We start from the raw sequence: 20,495 nt of genomic DNA on the forward strand, positions 1-20,495 counted from the left end.
TCCTAGACGTATTTAGTGGCAAAAATCTCGAGAAATTGAAAAATAACGTTACATATTAAAATTAAAAAAACTAAGATATAATAAGTACAAAATGTATTTAAGCTAGGAGAATTACACAGAACATTCGTTCAGCATTGATGCACGATGTATAAATTACTCAGAGTTCATTAAACGTTTGGCTTCATCGGCTCGCGATTTAACTTCGGGTGAAACATCACGAAGAAACTCTTCAACTCGAAGAGAATACACTTCTCGAATATTTTCCATCAAATCGCATTGAGTCGAGGGATCACAATCTGGGACTTTTTTCAGTACGAGAATCAGAACTCTGAGCGATTCGATTCGAAGCGCCGAGTAATTGGCAACGTCCAGCGACGGAGCTAAAATTTTATTCGCCTCTTTAAGGAAATCGGGCAGGAAAATGGGAGTCATCCGGCCAGCCACTTGAAGCAGAGACGTGACAATCGCCAACTGAACCTGGCGCGTGGTATTGGCTACAGCGACCCGGAGCAACGCCATGTACGAATTCCAGCAATTTCCTGTAATGTGTATCCCAAAAATATAGCCTACATTGAATCATAAACCGTGTAATTAATGTATTCCGTCAGCAATACCTTGTGCTGTGGGATCAGAAGGAAAAGCTCTTCCCAACGCCAGAATGGCAGCTTCATGTAGTTCCAGAGTTTCCATTTGCTGCCTTCCTCCTTGATCCTCTTCTTCTTCCTCCTCCATTTCGTCTTCTTTCATTTCAAAAAGTGGCTGGAGCATCTCATAAATGGCGGGAAACATATCCGATTGAAAAGCTTCGGCCACTTGTCCCATAACTTGAACGGCATGTCGACGATACGGCAGCGCTTCTTTCCTTGCTTCACGCAACACCACACCAATAATTTCATCTACAGAATCAAAAATATTTTCATAAATCAAAAAAATTAAAAGTGACACTAAGAAATGAATGGCCTACCTCGAACGGCCACGTCCTCGACAGTTTGGGCACTAACGAGGGAAGCTAATGCGTGAAGCAAATGCTCTTTTCCTTCCCAGGTGCGACCGGTGAGTCCATCGAGAAGAATTCGTAATAGAGTGGCTCGCTGATCCGGATTTAAATTACTTTTGAGAGAACTGGCCATCGATCCGATAGCGGCGGCCGATTGAGATTTCAACTTCCACGATGAGGAGGTGATGGCGCGCTGGAGGTAACCGATTATGTCGCTCGAGTACATTCTCAATCCAGCTTCCGTGCCCGGAACGATATCCATCCACAACTCCTCCCAAGATTGAATCAATTGCGACGTCTCTGTAAAATTCAAATCAGAAATAAAATTATTTCATCAATTCATTAATCAAATTAATTAATTTTACCAGGTGTTTTGAAGATGTGTTTACCCAAAAACACAATTGGTACGGTATGACTCGAATGATTTTTAACGACGTCCGGATTGTATCGGACCATGGCCTGCAGCGTGTGCATGCAGGCCAGTCGAGAGTCTTCATCTTCCGCTTCCAGGTAGCGATTCTCCAAAGTTTCCATCAACTTGACGACGCTCGATTCTTTGGCGACTCGAACCAAATGACCTAGAGCCACTGCGTACGTCTTTTTCAAGGCAACGTTTCGGTCGCCCAATCCTTTAACGAGCACCGCCATCAATCTCCCTGATGCGTAAATCAAATTGTCATCTCAAGTTCGCCTACACACGAACAACAAATTCCATTATTCATTACCGGCAAAAGGTTGGATGTCGTTCTGACACTGTTGCGTCAAAAGACAAATGACATGGGCAGCACATCCTTTCGTTGTTATTCCCTGGCAACCCTTCAGTAAATCCACCAAGGCTGCTACGACCCCTGGGGTGTTGGCTTCGTTGACGTACTGGATACACTGTTGTCAACAGAGGAGGCGGTTTATTAATCGTCGATATTAGACTTTAAAATGTTTTATAATAAGTTCTTACGTGCTGGACGGTTTCGTAGAGATTAGAACTCTTGGCGGCAGAAATCCTTGCCAAATCGAGCTTCTCTTGAGTGGCCAGCTGATTGCCCAAGCGAACACTCAAATAATTCAAGCTTTGACCCTCGGCCACTTGAGTGGCTTCCAGCAAGGCGGATATGAGTGGAGCTAAGTGGGTCCCAACCAGATTTCCGGCTGATTTGACTACTTTTATCAGTGTCTCCAGACTAAAGATGTAAAAATAATTCAATCGTCATCCATTTCCATTTTTAGTCAAGTTGAAATAAAAATAAAATTACGTAATTGCTTGGACCTCTTCCACACTGCTGGTCAATCCTTGCTGCAATAAAACGGGTAATACGAGTTCGACAGTGCGTTGACTATTCACTTTACCCGCATCAACATCGACCATTTTGATGCAGACCTAGATGGAAATAAATTTCAGCAATTGCATCATAAATTTAACTATAAACTATTTAACTAAGTTATTACCTTGCTGAGGGCTCTGAGAGCAGTTGCGGCCGCTTTCCTAACCGATTCTTTGATATCGTCCACCACACGGAAGAGAGTGCTCCAGATGGCGTCCATTTTATCCAGCGCATTTTCAAGTGTCCGGCCTCGTAATAAATCAGCCAAAGCCATGCAAGACGACTCGCGATTCCGCCACAAATTGGAAGTCAAGTGAACGATTAAGTCGTCGAGGATAGGCTGGAAGTATAAGTCGATGGTTTTCGACTGTTCGCTGACCAGAGCCTCCCAGATGGAAGCCATCGATTGACGGATGCGTGGACTGGGATCAAACTGGTACCTAATTCGGAATAACGATTTAATCCAAGGAAAAATAGGAATTAAAATTGATATATCGATTTCCAGACATACCTGTACAATTTGGGTACAATAACTGGCAAGTGCGGGGCCAGCTGCTGCCCGGCTTTCTTGGCAATCGAACCGAATCCAAACGCTGCGCCCTTTTTCGAGTTCCAAATGGCGTTATGATTGGCCAAGTGCATAAATTTGTAGATTAAATCCGGTTGGTTCATATCAGTGGCCAAAGAACAAAGTTCTCGGTACGTGGACAATTGTCCCCTTTTACGAAAGAAATAATAAAAATAAATATTTCTTTTTTCTTGGTATTGTTAAATGTTACCCTGAAGGATTAGCTCCTAGACTGCCTTCCTCGAAAACCTTGGTGTCTTTATTGACTTGCATAGCCGGCCGGCGATCTGTGGTTAAGGAGCCGACCAATTCCCCTGCCAGTAGATTCTGCTGTTCCACTGTGCAGCACTCAAAGACTAGTCCTAAACCTTTGGAGGCTACATCCTGAACCAAGTCTCCACCTTCGACCAAAAGTGACATGAATGCACGTTGAATGCGCAATAGCCTTTCTTTCATCTCCGGCCTCTGTGGGCATCGTTTGACTAAGGCCAATAACCAGATCGAGGTAGCCTATTAGGGCAAATTAACTCGTAAAATATTTGAAAATGAATAAAATTTAGAGTTTATCACCTGTTTGACGTTGGGATTAAGATGGGCAACGTATTTGTTCAGCAATTCATCGAGGAGAAAATCGAGTTGCGAAGGTGCGTTATCGGGTTCTACAAAGTCCCGCTCTTTGACGGTCCATGGATCACGACTTTCGGGCGAAATGAGGCCCAAAGCGGCACAGACAAGAGCTTCACCGATCGTGAATTGTATCTCGACATCTTTCATTTCCTATAAAAATTGAACGAAAAAATTATTATTTTAGCCAGTAAATGTAAAACTATTCTCTCACCTCAGTGGAAGTTAGAAAGTGTTCAATGACGTGCTTCCGGCGAGGATATTCCAGTTCGCCGAGCGAGAGATAGCCAGCAGCGAGGGCAGCTTTCTCTCTGATTTTGCTACCAATTTTGGCGTCGTCGACAACCGTGAGCAGCTTTTCTACGGCGCGTGTAGACTCTCCGGTCGAGTCCAGCAGGGGACCGCAACGGCCCATTTCGCCTACAGACAGACAGGCGGCGCTCAGCGTCATCGGATGTGGTGACTCGAAGAGGAAATCAATCACCAAGGAAGTGGCGGCCGACAATCGCGGCGAGAGTTGGTGGCGGCAACTCTTTTCCAGCTCCTCGCGGTTATTACCAGTCCCGGACAAGTGACTGCGAACGATTCGGCCGACGGTGTAGCCCAGAGTCAAAATGGATCCGTGCTGCTGTTCCAGCGGCTTCTCTTTCAGGTTGCGGCAAAGATCGTGAATCAGCGCGTCAATTTGGAGCGTGTCGTAACTTTGACAGACGACGACGGCCAGGATTTGGGCGACCATTTCACGGACGTCTTCTTTGTTATGATGTTGCAGGGTTTTAAACATGTCCAGTTTCGAAAGCAAGACGGCCGACAGCTTGGGAACTCCGGCCACGATTTCCAGGATGCACTGGAGTGGAACTTTGGACGGATTGGCCGCCAGCAATTCCAGCGCCAAATCAAGATAGGCCGTCACAGGTCCATTTTCGCTCACCAATTTTTCAATGTAGTGGCGAGCCACAGAACTGATCAATTCCGGTTCTTTAAGGAGCTCCAACGATGGCGTCAACGAAGCACTATTTGCCAGACACAGCCGCAAATACGACAGCATCTAAATTTAATTTTAATTGGTCAATTTTCTGAGAATAGAATTTAATTCGCTTTAAAATTTTAGACCTCTGCGTAGGCATTAATATCAAATGGGAGTGTGCGGGTTCCATATGTCACTGCACTGCGGCTTTTCATTCTAGACGAAGCCTTCTCTGAAATGCATAAAACCATTTCGACAAAATCGGGCAGCCATTTATTTTCAGTTTCATCGACTTCCATCGAATCGGCGTCGGAAGTTTCGATCGATTTCGGAAGATTAGAGTAGAGCAATTTCATAGCTTCCGATTTTACTTCTTCTTTCCTGCGATTTCATCCGTCAAAACATTAAAAAAATCAATGGCTTTAATAAGGTCAATTTCAAATTTCATTACGGGTCTCCGGCGGCCAGGAGGAGGAGATAACGAGAAGTGACGTGGGTGGAATGGAATATTCCACCGGCGTATTGTACGGCAATAAGTCGCAAGAGATGTTGTTGGGATTCCAAAGAAGTTGCCAGCAGGGCTTCCAGGATGGCGGCATTTGAGCTGCTTAAATGTTTAAATGCCGGCAGCATGATGGACAGAGCCTCTTGTACGGCCATTCTTGTCTCGGGTTCTTCCTGTGATTAAAAATTTATTTATAAATTTGTCGATTGAGTGAAAAATATAAGCTTATATACCGTTGCCATGGCATTAAAGAGCATTTGGATGATTGCCATATCTTTGGTCACAGCTTCAGGAAGTTTTTGACCAAGTTTGCCCAGGGCAACTAAAGCCGATCCGCGCAGTTTGGATTCCTGAATGAAAAAACAAAAGTGGCGATGATGAATGCGATCGACCGTGAAAAGAACAGGATTTGGCTGACCCCTTGCGTGTCGTTGATAATTTTCATTAAACCAGAAATCAACACGGGAGATATCGGGGACAGACGTGACTCTGGGCAACTGAAAAACGAAAAAAAAAAAAAAAAATCGGCAATCGCCATTTGGGGCTATAGGCTTAGGCTATCCTATTCGATCCTATTTCACAGCTGACTTAATTGGAAATTGTATACAGTGAATGGACAGATTTTAATTTTGACAAAATTTGAATGAAAATACTTTATTTTATGACTGAATGGATTTGCATGATGAAGTTATCAGATAGATATTTAAGAAGAAAAATACAATTTAAATTCTTGACACTTGATTAGAAATCATCCAAAGTCAAGAAGGCAAGAAGATATCATTACAAAAGTTATACAAAAAGGAATATTGACAATAATGATCGTTCTGTTTCTGCTCTCTCTCCACCATACAGTTGATTCTAAAGTCATTTCATTCCCGAGAAAATATACATAAAAATTATGGGCAATGGACATGAAGAACATAATTGTACAAACATTGTAAAAATCTAATTCTTCATACTTTCCATTCCTTCCTTAAAGCCTAGTTCTTTCAATATTTGCTCAGCATCGTACAGAAGATCGAATACTCTTAAAGTTAAAAACGAGGTTCTACGCAGAGCGATCTCGTTCAGCTGTTGAATGCATTGCCAAGTCCCTTGAAAATGTTCCAACATAACCATCCCATTTTCTACCAGATCCTTTTGCAGTACGATGATTAGATCCTGTCCTTTTGACTTGATATCTCTCCATTTCATCTCGGCTTCACTTCTTATTTGGTTCAAGGTATTCCTCGTCTCTTGTTTAATGTAAACCCAGCGGAAAGGCTGATTGCAATGCATACTCATGTTGCATTGATCCGGGCAAACCGAACAGAAACCCGCGGCCGTCGACTTGTAAAGATCTGCACTTGAAGCGCAATCCTGTTCCTTATTTTCTTCCTTGACGAACGAGTTGTGACACGTAAAGCAGCAACGATTACAATTGTACACGTACTCTCCGGCTGGAAGCTCCATTTTCTGATGCGTTAATTCGACAACGACATTATTGCCTTCATCTTCTTCAATCGACTGGATCTGCGAATCGCAAAAGATAATCGTTTGTTTAGCTTTGTCAACCTCCTCCATCTTGTCGTAGCCGATTTTTATGAGCAATTGCAGTCCGTTCAGCATCGCTTCCATCTGCTTTGTATCATTCAACACCTGTTGGGTCAGCGACAGCGATATTACATTCTTCTCGGTCAGTTTGGCAAAGAAACCCTGGATACTCTCAAGCCACAAGCAGGTGCCATCCAAGTAATTAAACGGCTCCCAGTTGGTGATGTTCCCAGCGACATCTTGTCCAAAAATGGACAACGGCGACCGATTAGAAGGATGTTGCGAAACAAGATTACAGATCGTGTCCAACTCCTGGATTCCTCCGTCGTCTTCCAACAACTCGAGCAACGATTTGGCTATATTTTGATACTGAAAAAATTTTGAATCATCGGCGTCATCGTCGTAGCAAGTCACGGCCACAATAGTGATTGAAAATGGGACACGGAATCCTTTGGCGTGGTGAACGTCATAGATTTTAATGCGGCTCGTTTCATCAGGAGTTTCTTCTTCCAGCATGCTGATCAGTTGAAAACGAAAGTTGTCATTCTGCTCAACGTTGAAAATGTAGTTGACAATGCCGTTTATGAATTGTGCCTGGGTTCTGTTGGAACCCAATACTAGGAAGGACCGACGCTCTGCCCGCTCGTCGGGATTGCCGAAAGAGAATCGCTCGAAGGTTGAACGTGACTCGTCCGACTTGATGAGAGGAACGGAGTGCACATCCAAATGGTTCTGATGGTGGCAAATTTTCTTCGAATGTTTAAGTAACCTGTCAGCAAAATAAAAAACCTGAATAAAAAACCATAATGATAAATTAATTTATAATAAGTAACCTGTAAGCGAAACGAACATCTTTCGGCAATTCAAATGATGCTTCTTGCTGAATTTCAATTTTTTCGACTAGTCGGCGACGTGAAAGGGGACCCCATGGTCTTCCATTTCTGAATGAACTCCCTAGAGAATAGCAAATAAAAAAAATTATTACTAGAAAGAAAAACTATGGACTATTCCCGTATGGAAATGAATCAATGAAAATCACTGCAGATCAACGAAAATCATAAACAAATCAATAGACAGTCTGAAATGTCATAGAATGTCAGTAAGAATGTCACGCAAATATCACTGGCGATGATTTTCTATGATAAGTCAATTTACAAAGTCAGTAACAAATCGTTGGAAAATCAAAGATATTTCAAAAATTAGAACAGAGTCCCAAAAACTCATTGGTTTATCATTAGATCCAGAAAATGAAGTATTTTGCAGTGATTAAACTTAACTTAGTCATTGAACTAATCAATGAACATAACGTAAAAATCCATGGAATATTTTCTTTTGAAAAATTACTGATTTTCTACTGATATTTACATTTTCAGTAATTTTCAGTAAACCTTTGAATTTCTTATCATTTTATTGCCATACTTCATTGACACCTATAAATCAATAATAAGCATCTATTTATCACTAAGAAATCATTCCAATGATTAATAAATGATTGTTCAATGAGTCCTAAACGGTAATTTTGATTTTATAATGATTTTTATACAGCTCGCTATTGATTTTTATAATTACTTCTCAGTTCATATCACTGAGCTTTCCTCAGATTTCAGTGATATTTCAGGGATTAGGCTACCACTGAGAATTATCACTGAGAATGATTTTTTATCTAATGATTTCTATTGATTGATTGAATACTGCTCAGTTTAAATCACTAAGTTTTCCCAACATAAATTTTAATGATATTTCAGTGGCTAGCAGCCTAGCACAGTTGACAAATATCACGACAGGGATTTCCAGAATCATTTGATTTTCACTGATTATCAATGTTAATCATTAGTTATCCCGATTAATATTTTCCTGATAGTTCATTGAGTTTATTGCCGATTATTACTAAATAGTGAACATAGTGAATGAATACCATTACAAATGATTTCTCAAATATCAATAAATTATCACTGAAAGGCCTTTGGAATGCTTTTCACGTTCTTCTTATGAAGAATCATTGACTTATATTATTTTGTTGCGTCGAAATCAATGATATTAAGGGTGAATTTCCATATGTAAGAAACATACGGTGTTGTCAACATAGTTAATATAGAATCGAATGTGCAACCATTGGCCAATGGTTATCGCACGCTCCTATGGATCGAAAGGTACCGTGTTCAATCCCAGATCGGGGCTTATAAATATGAATCAATGAAAATAACTCTGAGTATGATTTCAGTTGGTATCTTCTTCATATGATGATGGTAAGACAGGTGGTAGTCTTGGTTTAACGCGAAAGCGACTCCTAGGCGAACAGCGCAATCATCGTAAATATGAAGGAAGATACCATAATTTTGAGACCTAATTTAAACGATAATATATCCTAAATGCCAATATAATGATGTTTCTAATGATAAATGAATGATTTTTTTCGGGCTCGGTTATAATTTCTATCCGCTAATTGATTTTGCAATGACAAATATTTCGTTACTGAACTCTATCCTATTTCTAGCATTTTTCTTATGTGTTATTTCATGATTTTTTGAAAGATTTTGTAATGATTATAAAAATTCCAAACACACCACCAACACGTTTTTCTTTTTCTTCGAAAAAAAAATTGTTTATCACAACGCCTGATATAGATACGTATGATTTAGATACTTGAACTGACTAAATTTATTGAATGTCCAACGTCATAGGTAGTTGGTTATAGAGTCTGGCTACCACTCAAAGTTGCGATGGATCAAGTCCCGATACGGAAAATTTCAACCCATGCTACAATTAATTCTAACAGATAATAGGTAAGTAAGTAAAATAAAAAAGGAGAACAAGGGTAAGGAAAACCGACAACAGGAGTTCAAAACTGGTAGAGAAAGAAAACTAGTATAGTAAAATTTAGCTTAATTTTATAAAAAAAAAGTCATTGGATACAAGCATTGAAAAATCAATCAATAAAAAAGCATTGAAAAACTAATCAATAAAAAGGCATTGAAAACTTCACATTAAATCAGTCAAAAGTAAGTGAATATATGATTTGAAAATCAATGAAAAACCATTAATTTCTCAGTGATAAATTTATGCTTAGTCAGTAATAATCATGTCCGAATTTTGATGCGAAAATCATTGAAAAATTAATCAAGCCAATATCCTTGAATTATCAGTGATTAATCAAAGGGGCGTTTTCATACGGGTTATGAACAGCAATATAAACCAGAAATTCTGTGACTGATGCTAGGGACGTTATCAGTCGACACCAGCATAGCATTTGGGCAGTTACTGACATCAGATCCAGTTGCAGGTGGTATGACAGCAGATTCGTTTGTGTCAACACTGGTGTCGATTTCTTCATCTAAATTTCAAAATAAAAATAAAAACAAAAATTTTATTACTAATTTGATTGTTTTTGGTCGATCGTAATATTTATCGCATTTAAGAATATATTAAATTATAATTCTACTCATTTATTACCTGTTAACAGAACGTTCGACGCTTCGTCCTTTTCGGTAAGAGAACCAGTGAGATTCCCGCCAACCGTTTCCACGTCAGATTCATCAGTAACAGATTCGTTACGCTGAGCCAAATCTGGAGAAGCTGATCGAGTTTTTCTTACTGCAGTAAGTGGTGTAATGCGCTTCTCCTTCTGTCGTCGGTTGCATGAACCAAATGCGCACCACTTCTTTCTTCATTCGAACCGAGTCCGCCAGCATAACGATCGCCTGAAGTGACGGTTTTGGTTCCTTCTGGAAATACTCTTCGAGTTGATTCTTGACCGATCCCTCGATCAATGTTCGCTTCCTACGCTTGCTACCTGCAATACCGGCGCGATTTTCCATCTTCAATATTTCCAAATCTGCAAGATAACGAAATATTACATGGGGTTAAGCCATCAACTAAATTAAGATGCAAGAAAAAAGGCCTGAATCTTGCAAATATCACTAATTGCCTTTATACTATTACTATTATTATATAACTCTAGAAGTATTCACAGTAAAAATAAAACTATAGAGAAGTTCTCAAACTATAAAGTATACATACAAAATCTCTTCTGGAAGTCTCATTATACAAAGCCCAATGTTCTGGGCAGCAGCACAGAACATTATGAAAGACTCCCGCGTTTTCTACATTGTTACTTGTTAGCATATTGACTATCATGAAAGCGCATAAAAGCAAATGACGGCAAATGCTAAAAAAATTCCAATCGCAATCACGATCTGCTGATCAGACACTTTAAACAAAGGAATATAATCATTCCTTTGGCGTATGCCTAAAATAAAAAGGCCTTAGAAATAACAAATGTAGCCTATACGCTACGCTGCTAGAGGCTACAATTTTACAAATCCAAACTAACTATGAAAATGCATTCGAATAAATAGAATTTAATGGAGCATTCGTTTAGACTACATTACGCTTACACTCAAATTATATCAAAAATTAACTTTACAAGTACTCGAAGAAGAAAACAAATTATTAATTTTCCGCATCTTAACAGAAATACAAAATGTGGTAGCTTCTTTTCTCAGAAGTTAGTTAAATACCTGACTAATAAATTTTCTATTCCAGTTCACAGTGTTAACGAACTCTCGAATGAAGAATAATTTAGACGATTGCCACTTACGAATAATCAATGCAAACTTTTCAATTGAAGAAAAAAACTCCTTGTCTTCAATATGTCTGACCAAATGGCCAACTTTAATGAAATACCAAGGATGAGTTGGTAAGTATAGAAATCTCGAGAATAAACTTCTGGGACACCCGCACTAATACTGAACTTGACATAGGTCAGGTCATAACTGAAGGAGCAGACCAATTTTTATTCCGATCCGAATCCAAACCGTTTCGGACTTCTGACACGTTTGGATAGCATTCAGCGCTCAGCGGACAGTCCGCTCCCTCTGGACAATAAGCAGACGGTAGGTTCTTACGTAACATAAATTCCCTCCCTTTTCTTTTATTCGATCTGAATCCAAACCGCCAAGTTTTCGGATCGGTCAGCGGTCATTCCACTCCGTGTACAACGAATTCGCGCCGGCGAAATTTTTTCTCTGTATCAATAATAATGGACTCCATCCTTTCTCTCATTGAACTAGAAAAAGCCGGTTTGATAAGGTGACAGAACATGTTTTACATATTTACGCCTTAGAGACATAGACAACCTTGCGTATAGTAGCCTACACAGACAACCTTGTCTATAGGACAAAGACTTAATTGCGTTTGGTCTTTCTCTGACGAAGAAAAGATTCAATTAAACTAAATACTAATGTCAAGTTAAAGTTATTTGCAGAGCAGACTATGCCGGAGCAAACCCTATGGAAAACCTCTCGTATGCGCATTTATCTGTAAAATAGCTATATAACTTGGAAGAATAGGCAAAATTGGAACCAAACGTTTCGTCAAAACCAGTCTTGAATCCAAACATGTAATAATAGCCGGTAGGCCTAATAGCCTATTTTACCTATTGTGCAATATGTCGATAACTGTGAACTCGTAACCATTTTTTTCTCAACTTTCTAATAGGCCTACTGTTTAAAAATTGGTAGCTGATCGAATTTGAAAATAAAATCATTCTGCTGATTTGTTTGGATTTTATTGCCTTATTTGTTTTTTTTTGGAGATGATGGATCATAAATATACAATCATAAATGCAATTAAACCATATCAAATTAGACTGAATTAAATCTCGATTAAATAACAACAAACTTGACCTGAGAACAGTGAATGTCCCTATCACCGCCAAAATAATCTTCCTACAAAGAAGTTTGGTTCCAACCAAATTGGCGCGAATAATGTCCCAGATTGAAGGGTGTTTTACGCAACTATTGTCTACATTTTCGGCGCAAGTGATGGATTACCTACATGGTATAACACCAAACGGACACCAAATTATTCGCTGATTTTTACTGTAGAAATCTTTATCGAGCTCTTCGTGATTGCGCTTTAAATGGACGCATTACCTCAAGAAAGAATATCCAGTAGGGAACGTTAATATAGAACTTGAAATGTTCACTGACTCAATGTTGTGCAAGTTTTAAATCGTTATTTGAAGAGCTTAAGACTGTTCATTTAAAATAAAAAAAGTGTCCGCTAATATTCACTAACTTGTACAACAAGGTACAACACAACTTGTGTTGTGTTGTACTTTCTAATAATAATTATTTTTGATTTGCTATTTATATTTGCTATTATAAGGCTAATTATAGTTACGTTTCATGAAGTCATGTCTGTTTTGTTTACAATGTCTTTTTTGTAACTTCTTTAACTTAATACCATGGTCATAAGACTGAATCATCATTTAACAAATATCTCGGTAATCAACGTTCAGACTTTTATGTCTAAACTTATAATATAGGCCTATTTTCTATTTGGCGCTTTCCTATTTCAATTTTTCTCTTATTCAAAATTGGATTTACTGGTCACTATTTTTACTTATGAGTACCCTGCAGGGTAAGGGAGGTAGAGAATCCTAATACTGTATATCTGTATTGAACTTCAGCCCACGGTTCTGAATTTTAACCCAATTTTAATCAGCATTTTATTTACAGGTGGTCTTTATCTGTGGTATTTATGAGCTAACCCTTTTTTTCTGGTTGTGCCGGATGCTGTTGCCTCCATGCCACAGCACGAGAACGTAAATTATACTTCCCTTGTTTTTTACAAAAATAAAAAATCTAAAAAATGAGCACGCTTAATTATCCTAGACGTATTTAGTGGCAAAAATCTCGAGAAATTGAAAAATAACGTTACATATTAAAATTAAAAAAACTAAGATATAATAAGTACAAAATGTATTTAAGCTAGGAGAATTACACAGAACATTCGTTCAGCATTGATGCACGATGTATAAATTACTCAGAGTTCATTAAACGTTTGGCTTCATCGGCTCGCGATTTAACTTCGGGTGAAACATCACGAAGAAACTCTTCAACTCGAAGAGAATACACTTCTCGAATATTTTCCATCAAATCGCATTGAGTCGAGGGATCACAATCTGGGACTTTTTTCAGTACGAGAATCAGAACTCTGAGCGATTCGATTCGAAGCGCCGAGTAATTGGCAACGTCCAGCGACGGAGCTAAAATTTTATTCGCCTCTTTAAGGAAATCGGGCAGGAAAATGGGAGTCATCCGGCCAGCCACTTGAAGCAGAGACGTGACAATCGCCAACTGAACCTGGCGCGTGGTATTGGCTACAGCGACCCGGAGCAACGCCATGTACGAATTCCAGCAATTTCCTGTAATGTGTATCCCAAAAATATAGCCTACATTGAATCATAAACCGTGTAATTAATGTATTCCGTCAGCAATACCTTGTGCTGTGGGATCAGAAGGAAAAGCTCTTCCCAACGCCAGAATGGCAGCTTCATGTAGTTCCAGAGTTTCCATTTGCTGCCTTCCTCCTTGATCCTCTTCTTCTTCCTCCTCCATTTCGTCTTCTTTCATTTCAAAAAGTGGCTGGAGCATCTCATAAATGGCGGGAAACATATCCGATTGAAAAGCTTCGGCCACTTGTCCCATAACTTGAACGGCATGTCGACGATACGGCAGCGCTTCTTTCCTTGCTTCACGCAACACCACACCAATAATTTCATCTACAGAATCAAAAATATTTTCATAAATCAAAAAAATTAAAAGTGACACTAAGAAATGAATGGCCTACCTCGAACGGCCACGTCCTCGACAGTTTGGGCACTAACGAGGGAAGCTAATGCGTGAAGCAAATGCTCTTTTCCTTCCCAGGTGCGACCGGTGAGTCCATCGAGAAGAATTCGTAATAGAGTGGCTCGCTGATCCGGATTTAAATTACTTTTGAGAGAACTGGCCATCGATCCGATAGCGGCGGCCGATTGAGATTTCAACTTCCACGATGAGGAGGTGATGGCGCGCTGGAGGTAACCGATTATGTCGCTCGAGTACATTCTCAATCCAGCTTCCGTGCCCGGAACGATATCCATCCACAACTCCTCCCAAGATTGAATCAATTGCGACGTCTCTGTAAAATTCAAATCAGAAATAAAATTATTTCATCAATTCATTAATCAAATTAATTAATTTTACCAGGTGTTTTGAAGATGTGTTTACCCAAAAACACAATTGGTACGGTATGACTCGAATGATTTTTAACGACGTCCGGATTGTATCGGACCATGGCCTGCAGCGTGTGCATGCAGGCCAGTCGAGAGTCTTCATCTTCCGCTTCCAGGTAGCGATTCTCCAAAGTTTCCATCAACTTGACGACGCTCGATTCTTTGGCGACTCGAACCAAATGACCTAGAGCCACTGCGTACGTCTTTTTCAAGGCAACGTTTCGGTCGCCCAATCCTTTAACGAGCACCGCCATCAATCTCCCTGATGCGTAAATCAAATTGTCATCTCAAGTTCGCCTACACACGAACAACAAATTCCATTATTCATTACCGGCAAAAGGTTGGATGTCGTTCTGACACTGTTGCGTCAAAAGACAAATGACATGGGCAGCACATCCTTTCGTTGTTATTCCCTGGCAACCCTTCAGTAAATCCACCAAGGCTGCTACGACCCCTGGGGTGTTGGCTTCGTTGACGTACTGGATACACTGTTGTCAACAGAGGAGGCGGTTTATTAATCGTCGATATTAGACTTTAAAATGTTTTATAATAAGTTCTTACGTGCTGGACGGTTTCGTAGAGATTAGAACTCTTGGCGGCAGAAATCCTTGCCAAATCGAGCTTCTCTTGAGTGGCCAGCTGATTGCCCAAGCGAACACTCAAATAATTCAAGCTTTGACCCTCGGCCACTTGAGTGGCTTCCAGCAAGGCGGATATGAGTGGAGCTAAGTGGGTCCCAACCAGATTTCCGGCTGATTTGACTACTTTTATCAGTGTCTCCAGACTAAAGATGTAAAAATAATTCAATCGTCATCCATTTCCATTTTTAGTCAAGTTGAAATAAAAATAAAATTACGTAATTGCTTGGACCTCTTCCACACTGCTGGTCAATCCTTGCTGCAATAAAACGGGTAATACGAGTTCGACAGTGCGTTGACTATTCACTTTACCCGCATCAACATCGACCATTTTGATGCAGACCTAGATGGAAATAAATTTCAGCAATTGCATCATAAATTTAACTATAAACTATTTAACTAAGTTATTACCTTGCTGAGGGCTCTGAGAGCAGTTGCGGCCGCTTTCCTAACCGATTCTTTGATATCGTCCACCACACGGAAGAGAGTGCTCCAGATGGCGTCCATTTTATCCAGCGCATTTTCAAGTGTCCGGCCTCGTAATAAATCAGCCAAAGCCATGCAAGACGACTCGCGATTCCGCCACAAATTGGAAGTCAAGTGAACGATTAAGTCGTCGAGGATAGGCTGGAAGTATAAGTCGATGGTTTTCGACTGTTCGCTGACCAGAGCCTCCCAGATGGAAGCCATCGATTGACGGATGCGTGGACTGGGATCAAACTGGTACCTAATTCGGAATAACGATTTAATCCAAGGAAAAATAGGAATTAAAATTGATATATCGATTTCCAGACATACCTGTACAATTTGGGTACAATAACTGGCAAGTGCGGGGCCAGCTGCTGCCCGGCTTTCTTGGCAATCGAACCGAATCCAAACGCTGCGCCCTTTTTCGAGTTCCAAATGGCGTTATGATTGGCCAAGTGCATAAATTTGTAGATTAAATCCGGTTGGTTCATATCAGTGGCCAAAGAACAAAGTTCTCGGTACGTGGACAATTGTCCCCTTTTACGAAAGAAATAATAAAAATAAATATTTCTTTTTTCTTAGTATTGTTAAATGTTACCCTGAAGGATTAGCTCCTAGACTGCCTTCCTCGAAAACCTTGGTGTCTTTATTGACTTGCATAGCCGGCCGGCGATCTGTGGTTAAGGAGCCGACCAATTCCCCTGCCAGTAGATTCTGCTGTTCCACTGTGCAGCACTCAAAGACTAGTCCTAAACCTTTGGAGGCTACATCCTGAACCAAGTCTCCACCTTCGACCAAAAGTGACATGAATGCACGTTGAATGCGCAATAGCCTTTCTTTCATCTCCGGCCTCTGTGGGCATCGTTTGACTAAGGCCAATAACCAGATCGAGGTAGCCTATTAGGGCAAATTAACTCGTAAAATATTTGAAAATGAATAAAATTTAGAGTTTATCACCTGTTTGACGTTGGGATTAAGATGGGCAACGTATTTGTTCAGCAATTCATCGAGGAGAAAATCGAGTTGCGAAGGTGCGTTATCGGGTTCTACAAAGTCCCGCTCTTTGACGGTCCATGGATCACGACTTTCGGGCGAAATGAGGCCCAAAGCGGCACAGACAAGAGCTTCACCGATCGTGAATTGTATCTCGACATCTTTCATTTCCTATAAAAATTGAACGAAAAAATTATTATTTTAGCCAGTAAATGTAAAACTATTCTCTCACCTCAGTGGAAGTTAGAAAGTGTTCAATGACGTGCTTCCGGCGAGGATATTCCAGTTCGCCGAGCGAGAGATAGCCAGCAGCGAGGGCAGCTTTCTCTCTGATTTTGCTACCAATTTTGGCGTCGTCGACAACCGTGAGCAGCTTTTCTACGGCGCGTGTAGACTCTCCGGTCGAGTCCAGCAGGGGACCGCAACGGCCCATTTCGCCTACAGACAGACAGGCGGCGCTCAGCGTCATCGGATGTGGTGACTCGAAGAGGAAATCAATCACCAAGGAAGTGGCGGCCGACAATCGCGGCGAGAGTTGGTGGCGGCAACTCTTTTCCAGCTCCTCGCGGTTATTACCAGTCCCGGACAAGTGACTGCGAACGATTCGGCCGACGGTGTAGCCCAGAGTCAAAATGGATCCGTGCTGCTGTTCCAGCGGCTTCTCTTTCAGGTTGCGGCAAAGATCGTGAATCAGCGCGTCAATTTGGAGCGTGTCGTAACTTTGACAGACGACGACGGCCAGGATTTGGGCGACCATTTCACGGACGTCTTCTTTGTTATGATGTTGCAGGGTTTTAAACATGTCCAGTTTCGAAAGCAAGACGGCCGACAGCTTGGGAACTCCGGCCACGATTTCCAGGATGCACTGGAGTGGAACTTTGGACGGATTGGCCGCCAGCAATTCCAGCGCCAAATCAAGATAGGCCGTCACAGGTCCATTTTCGCTCACCAATTTTTCAATGTAGTGGCGAGCCACAGAACTGATCAATTCCGGTTCTTTAAGGAGCTCCAACGATGGCGTCAACGAAGCACTATTTGCCAGACACAGCCGCAAATACGACAGCATCTAAATTTAATTTTAATTGGTCAATTTTCTGAGAATAGAATTTAATTCGCTTTAAAATTTTAGACCTCTGCGTAGGCATTAATATCAAATGGGAGTGTGCGGGTTCCATATGTCACTGCACTGCGGCTTTTCATTCTAGACGAGGCCTTCTCTGAAATGCACAAAACCATTTCGACGAAATCGGGCAGCCATTTATTCTCAGTTTCATCGACTTCCATTGAATCAGCGTCGGAAGTTTCGATCGATTTCGGGAGATTAGAGTAGAGCAATTTCATAGCTTCCGATTTTACTTCTTCTTTCCTGCGATTTCATCCGTCAAAACATTTTTGGGTAAAAATCAATGGCTTTAATAAGGTCAATTTCAAATTTCATTACGGGTCTCCGGCGGCCAGAAGGAGGAGATAACGAGAAGTGACGTGGGTGGAATGGAATATTCCACCGGCATATTGAACGGCAATAAGCCGTAAGAGATGTTGTTGGGATTCCAACGAAGTTGCCAGCAGGGCTTCCAGGATGGCGGCATTTGAGCTGCTTAAATGTTTAAATGCCGGCAGCATGATGGACAGAGCTTCTTGTACAGCCATTCTTGTCTCGGGTTCTTCCTGTGATGAAAAAGTTATATTTATAAATTTGTCGATTGAGTGAAAAATATAAGCTTATATACCGTTGCCATGGCATTAAAGAGCATTTGGATGATTGCCATATCTTTGGTCACAGCTTCAGGAAGTTTCTGACCAAGTTTCCCCAGGGCAACTAAAGCCGATCCGCGCAGTTTGGATTCCTGAAAGAAAAAAACAAATGTGGCGATGATGAATGCGATCGACCGTGAAAAGAACAGGATTTGGCTGACCCCTTGCGTGTCGTTGATAATTTTCATTAAACCAGAAATCAACACGGGAGATATCGGGGACAGACGTGACTCTGGGCAACTGAAAAACGAAAAAAAAAAAACAACATCAGCAATCGCCATTTGGGGCTATCTTATTACGCAACTGACTTGGAAATCATTTGGTGAAGGAATTGCAACGCCATCACCTTCAGTTTCGCGTTTGAATTTTCCCCAAAAAGACCTTCGAATGTCAACTACAACGAATAATTGAATAAAATAAAAACAAAACTTGCATGAATTGTTTAAAACTTACTTGAATGCATGCAGGAAAATGCATGCTGGCCTCACGTGAGCGTATCAGATATGTAAATAATTTGAGACGTAGACGGGTGCAAGCTGGAACACGACGGAATTCTAGTTTGATGTTTTCTTTTGAATTGCGGGTGCCCAGAAAAAGCTGATACAATACTGTTATCACAGCTACATCATTCCAGTCGACAGTTCTGTCGTAAAAGAAAAAAAAAAATTATATAGTTGACAATATTATAAAAATAATTTGCGCTTGTACCCGCCAATCCGCTTAAGGGCACTATCAGCCGCGTTTGCCACGCTGAAACGAGTGTCGGCTGCTGCAATAACTAGATGCGGGACGATCGTCTGTTCGCCAAACACCCCACTGGAAATGAATTTGACAATTCCTAATTTCGTTTCTTCCAGTTGCTCCGGCTTCAGCTGAGTCTCTCCCAGTGATCTCTTCCAACCGTATTCACTCATTCCGGGCGGTGGATTGGAAGGAGCTGCAGGATTTGTGCTGGGATGGACTAACCTGGATTACAGGAAAAAATTTATAAATGACGGAAGGAATTCTCATTTTGATCAAGCAGCCTACCCATAAGGCAACAAGACCATGTCGAGGAAAAAATCTTTGATGTATTTGGCCAATTCCACTTTTTCTTGAAGGAAGAGGTAAGGCTGCTTCAATGCTTCTGTGGAAAAATTGGCATGAGCTAGAGCTGGTAGTGCAATGAACAGGAGACTGTCTTGGTGTTGCACAGGTTTCCCGTGTATGCTGTGGAAGAGTTGAGGTAGTAGTTCCGCCTGGCGGGCCAAATCCAAGCGTGGGAAGCCCATTTTGATGTAGATTATTGCAAAGTTCTGTAAATGTGAAGAGTCTTGCATAAACATTGACAATAACTCGGAAGAACATGAACTTACTGATAGGAAAATTGAAGACGAGGGGTCTTGATAAAGATTCATCAAGTCAACCACAGGTAACTGTAGATTCGGTCTGCTCTTGACACGTTTGTTGAAATGGACGAGCAATTCCATGACTTTCTTGCGAACATTTTCTTCGGTGCTGGTTAATTTCAGCAAAACCGGGCAAAGAAATTTGACAATGACAGCTTCCAATTTCTCGTCGCTATCTGCGCTTCCCACTCGAAGAAACACCCTTTCGAGCAATGCTGTGAGGAAAAAACGAATCAAATACTATTTTAAAACATACATTATTGCAAACGTAATATTTACCCAAATCGTCCATGACTCTGAAATCAACTTTCTATTTTTCTTGTTAAAAGACGACGATGACAGTCCAAAATAAAGATAATGCCAAATCGTGTTGCAGTTGTCCTACGGATAAAATATAAAACCTCGATCGGGTTCAGCAACCGATGCAAGCAACAAGAAAAACATGACTCACACGTGGTGTTTTAGTTTGAAATCCAATTGTATTTATATTTTTTTTTTTATTTTTTTTTACATTTTGATGCTTTTTTAAATACGATCTCGATTTCAGACCAGAAGTGTCTTCTCGAGAGGGACACATCAATGGAGAGAACTGGGAGGATTACATGTGATCATACGTGACATCAACAGAAACGATGACAATTAGCACGCCGATTACAAGGAAGAATTATTATTTTTCAT

General features: G+C 40.8%; 3 protein-coding genes across 3 annotated transcripts; all 3 read right to left on the reverse strand.

Moving 5' to 3' along the window:
- Positions 1-78: 78 nt before the first annotated feature.
- On the reverse strand, positions 79-5,484 carry LOC124311424 (proteasome adapter and scaffold protein ECM29-like). Its single transcript, XM_046775916.1, has 16 exons — positions 5,399-5,484; positions 5,214-5,330; positions 4,927-5,153; positions 4,622-4,856; positions 3,723-4,556; positions 3,455-3,661; positions 3,096-3,394; positions 2,828-3,034; positions 2,441-2,756; positions 2,248-2,372; positions 1,953-2,175; positions 1,723-1,879; positions 1,363-1,653; positions 965-1,297; positions 615-896; positions 79-539 (listed from the first exon to the last, which is right to left on the reverse strand). Exons 1-16 carry the CDS (start codon positions 5,423-5,425, stop codon positions 154-156), a joined length of 4,266 nt encoding a protein of 1,421 aa, XP_046631872.1. The 5' UTR covers positions 5,426-5,484; the 3' UTR covers positions 79-153.
- Positions 5,485-5,925: 441 nt separating this feature from the next.
- On the reverse strand, positions 5,926-11,318 carry LOC124323674. The gene is made up of 5 exons (XM_046784341.1): positions 11,111-11,318; positions 9,964-10,345; positions 9,707-9,844; positions 7,347-7,467; positions 5,926-7,282 (listed from the first exon to the last, which is right to left on the reverse strand). The coding sequence occupies exons 3-5, from the start codon at positions 9,753-9,755 to the stop codon at positions 5,926-5,928; spliced, it is 1,527 nt and encodes a 508-aa protein (XP_046640297.1). The 5' UTR covers positions 9,756-9,844; positions 9,964-10,345; positions 11,111-11,318.
- A 1,944-nt stretch (positions 11,319-13,262) lies between these two features.
- Positions 13,263-20,208, reverse strand: LOC124311416 (proteasome adapter and scaffold protein ECM29-like). The gene is made up of 22 exons (XM_046775904.1): positions 20,097-20,208; positions 19,785-20,032; positions 19,459-19,724; positions 19,138-19,395; positions 18,883-19,072; positions 18,738-18,823; positions 18,591-18,669; positions 18,405-18,521; positions 18,116-18,342; positions 17,806-18,040; positions 16,907-17,740; positions 16,639-16,845; positions 16,280-16,578; positions 16,012-16,218; positions 15,625-15,940; positions 15,432-15,556; positions 15,137-15,359; positions 14,907-15,063; positions 14,547-14,837; positions 14,149-14,481; positions 13,799-14,080; positions 13,263-13,723 (listed from the first exon to the last, which is right to left on the reverse strand). The coding sequence occupies exons 1-22, from the start codon at positions 20,107-20,109 to the stop codon at positions 13,338-13,340; spliced, it is 5,379 nt and encodes a 1,792-aa protein (XP_046631860.1). The 5' UTR covers positions 20,110-20,208; the 3' UTR covers positions 13,263-13,337.
- Positions 20,209-20,495: the final 287 nt, after the last annotated feature.

The sequence above is a fragment of the Daphnia pulicaria genome, chromosome 1 (assembly GCF_021234035.1).
Source record: "Daphnia pulicaria isolate SC F1-1A chromosome 1, SC_F0-13Bv2, whole genome shotgun sequence".
NCBI lineage: Eukaryota > Metazoa > Arthropoda > Branchiopoda > Diplostraca > Daphniidae > Daphnia > Daphnia pulicaria.

Bases quoted from the DNA above. Each gene is read 5' to 3' on its own strand.
- LOC124323674 (XM_046784341.1), bottom strand. From the start codon at position 9,755: ATGCTGGTGTCGACTGATAACGTCCCTAGCATCAGTCACAGAATTTCT. The intron at 7,468-9,706 runs GTTTATATTGCT...GCTATTCTCTAG, and splicing joins CATCAGTCACAGAATTTCTG to GGAGTTCATTCAGAAATGGA. The intron at 7,283-7,346 runs GTTACTTATTAT...TTTTGCTGACAG, and splicing joins GATGTTCGTTTCGCTTACAG to GTTACTTAAACATTCGAAGA.
- LOC124311416 (XM_046775904.1), bottom strand. The intron at 15,941-16,011 runs GTATGTCTGGAA...ATTCCGAATTAG, and splicing joins ATTGTACCCAAATTGTACAG to GTACCAGTTTGATCCCAGTC. The intron at 13,724-13,798 runs GTATTGCTGACG...TACACATTACAG, and splicing joins TTCTGATCCCACAGCACAAG to GAAATTGCTGGAATTCGTAC.
- LOC124311424 (XM_046775916.1), bottom strand. From the start codon at position 5,425: ATGAAAATTATCAACGACACGCAAGGG. The intron at 2,757-2,827 runs GTATGTCTGGAA...ATTCCGAATTAG, and splicing joins ATTGTACCCAAATTGTACAG to GTACCAGTTTGATCCCAGTC. The intron at 1,880-1,952 runs GTAAGAACTTAT...TGTTGACAACAG, and splicing joins TCTACGAAACCGTCCAGCAC to TGTATCCAGTACGTCAACGA.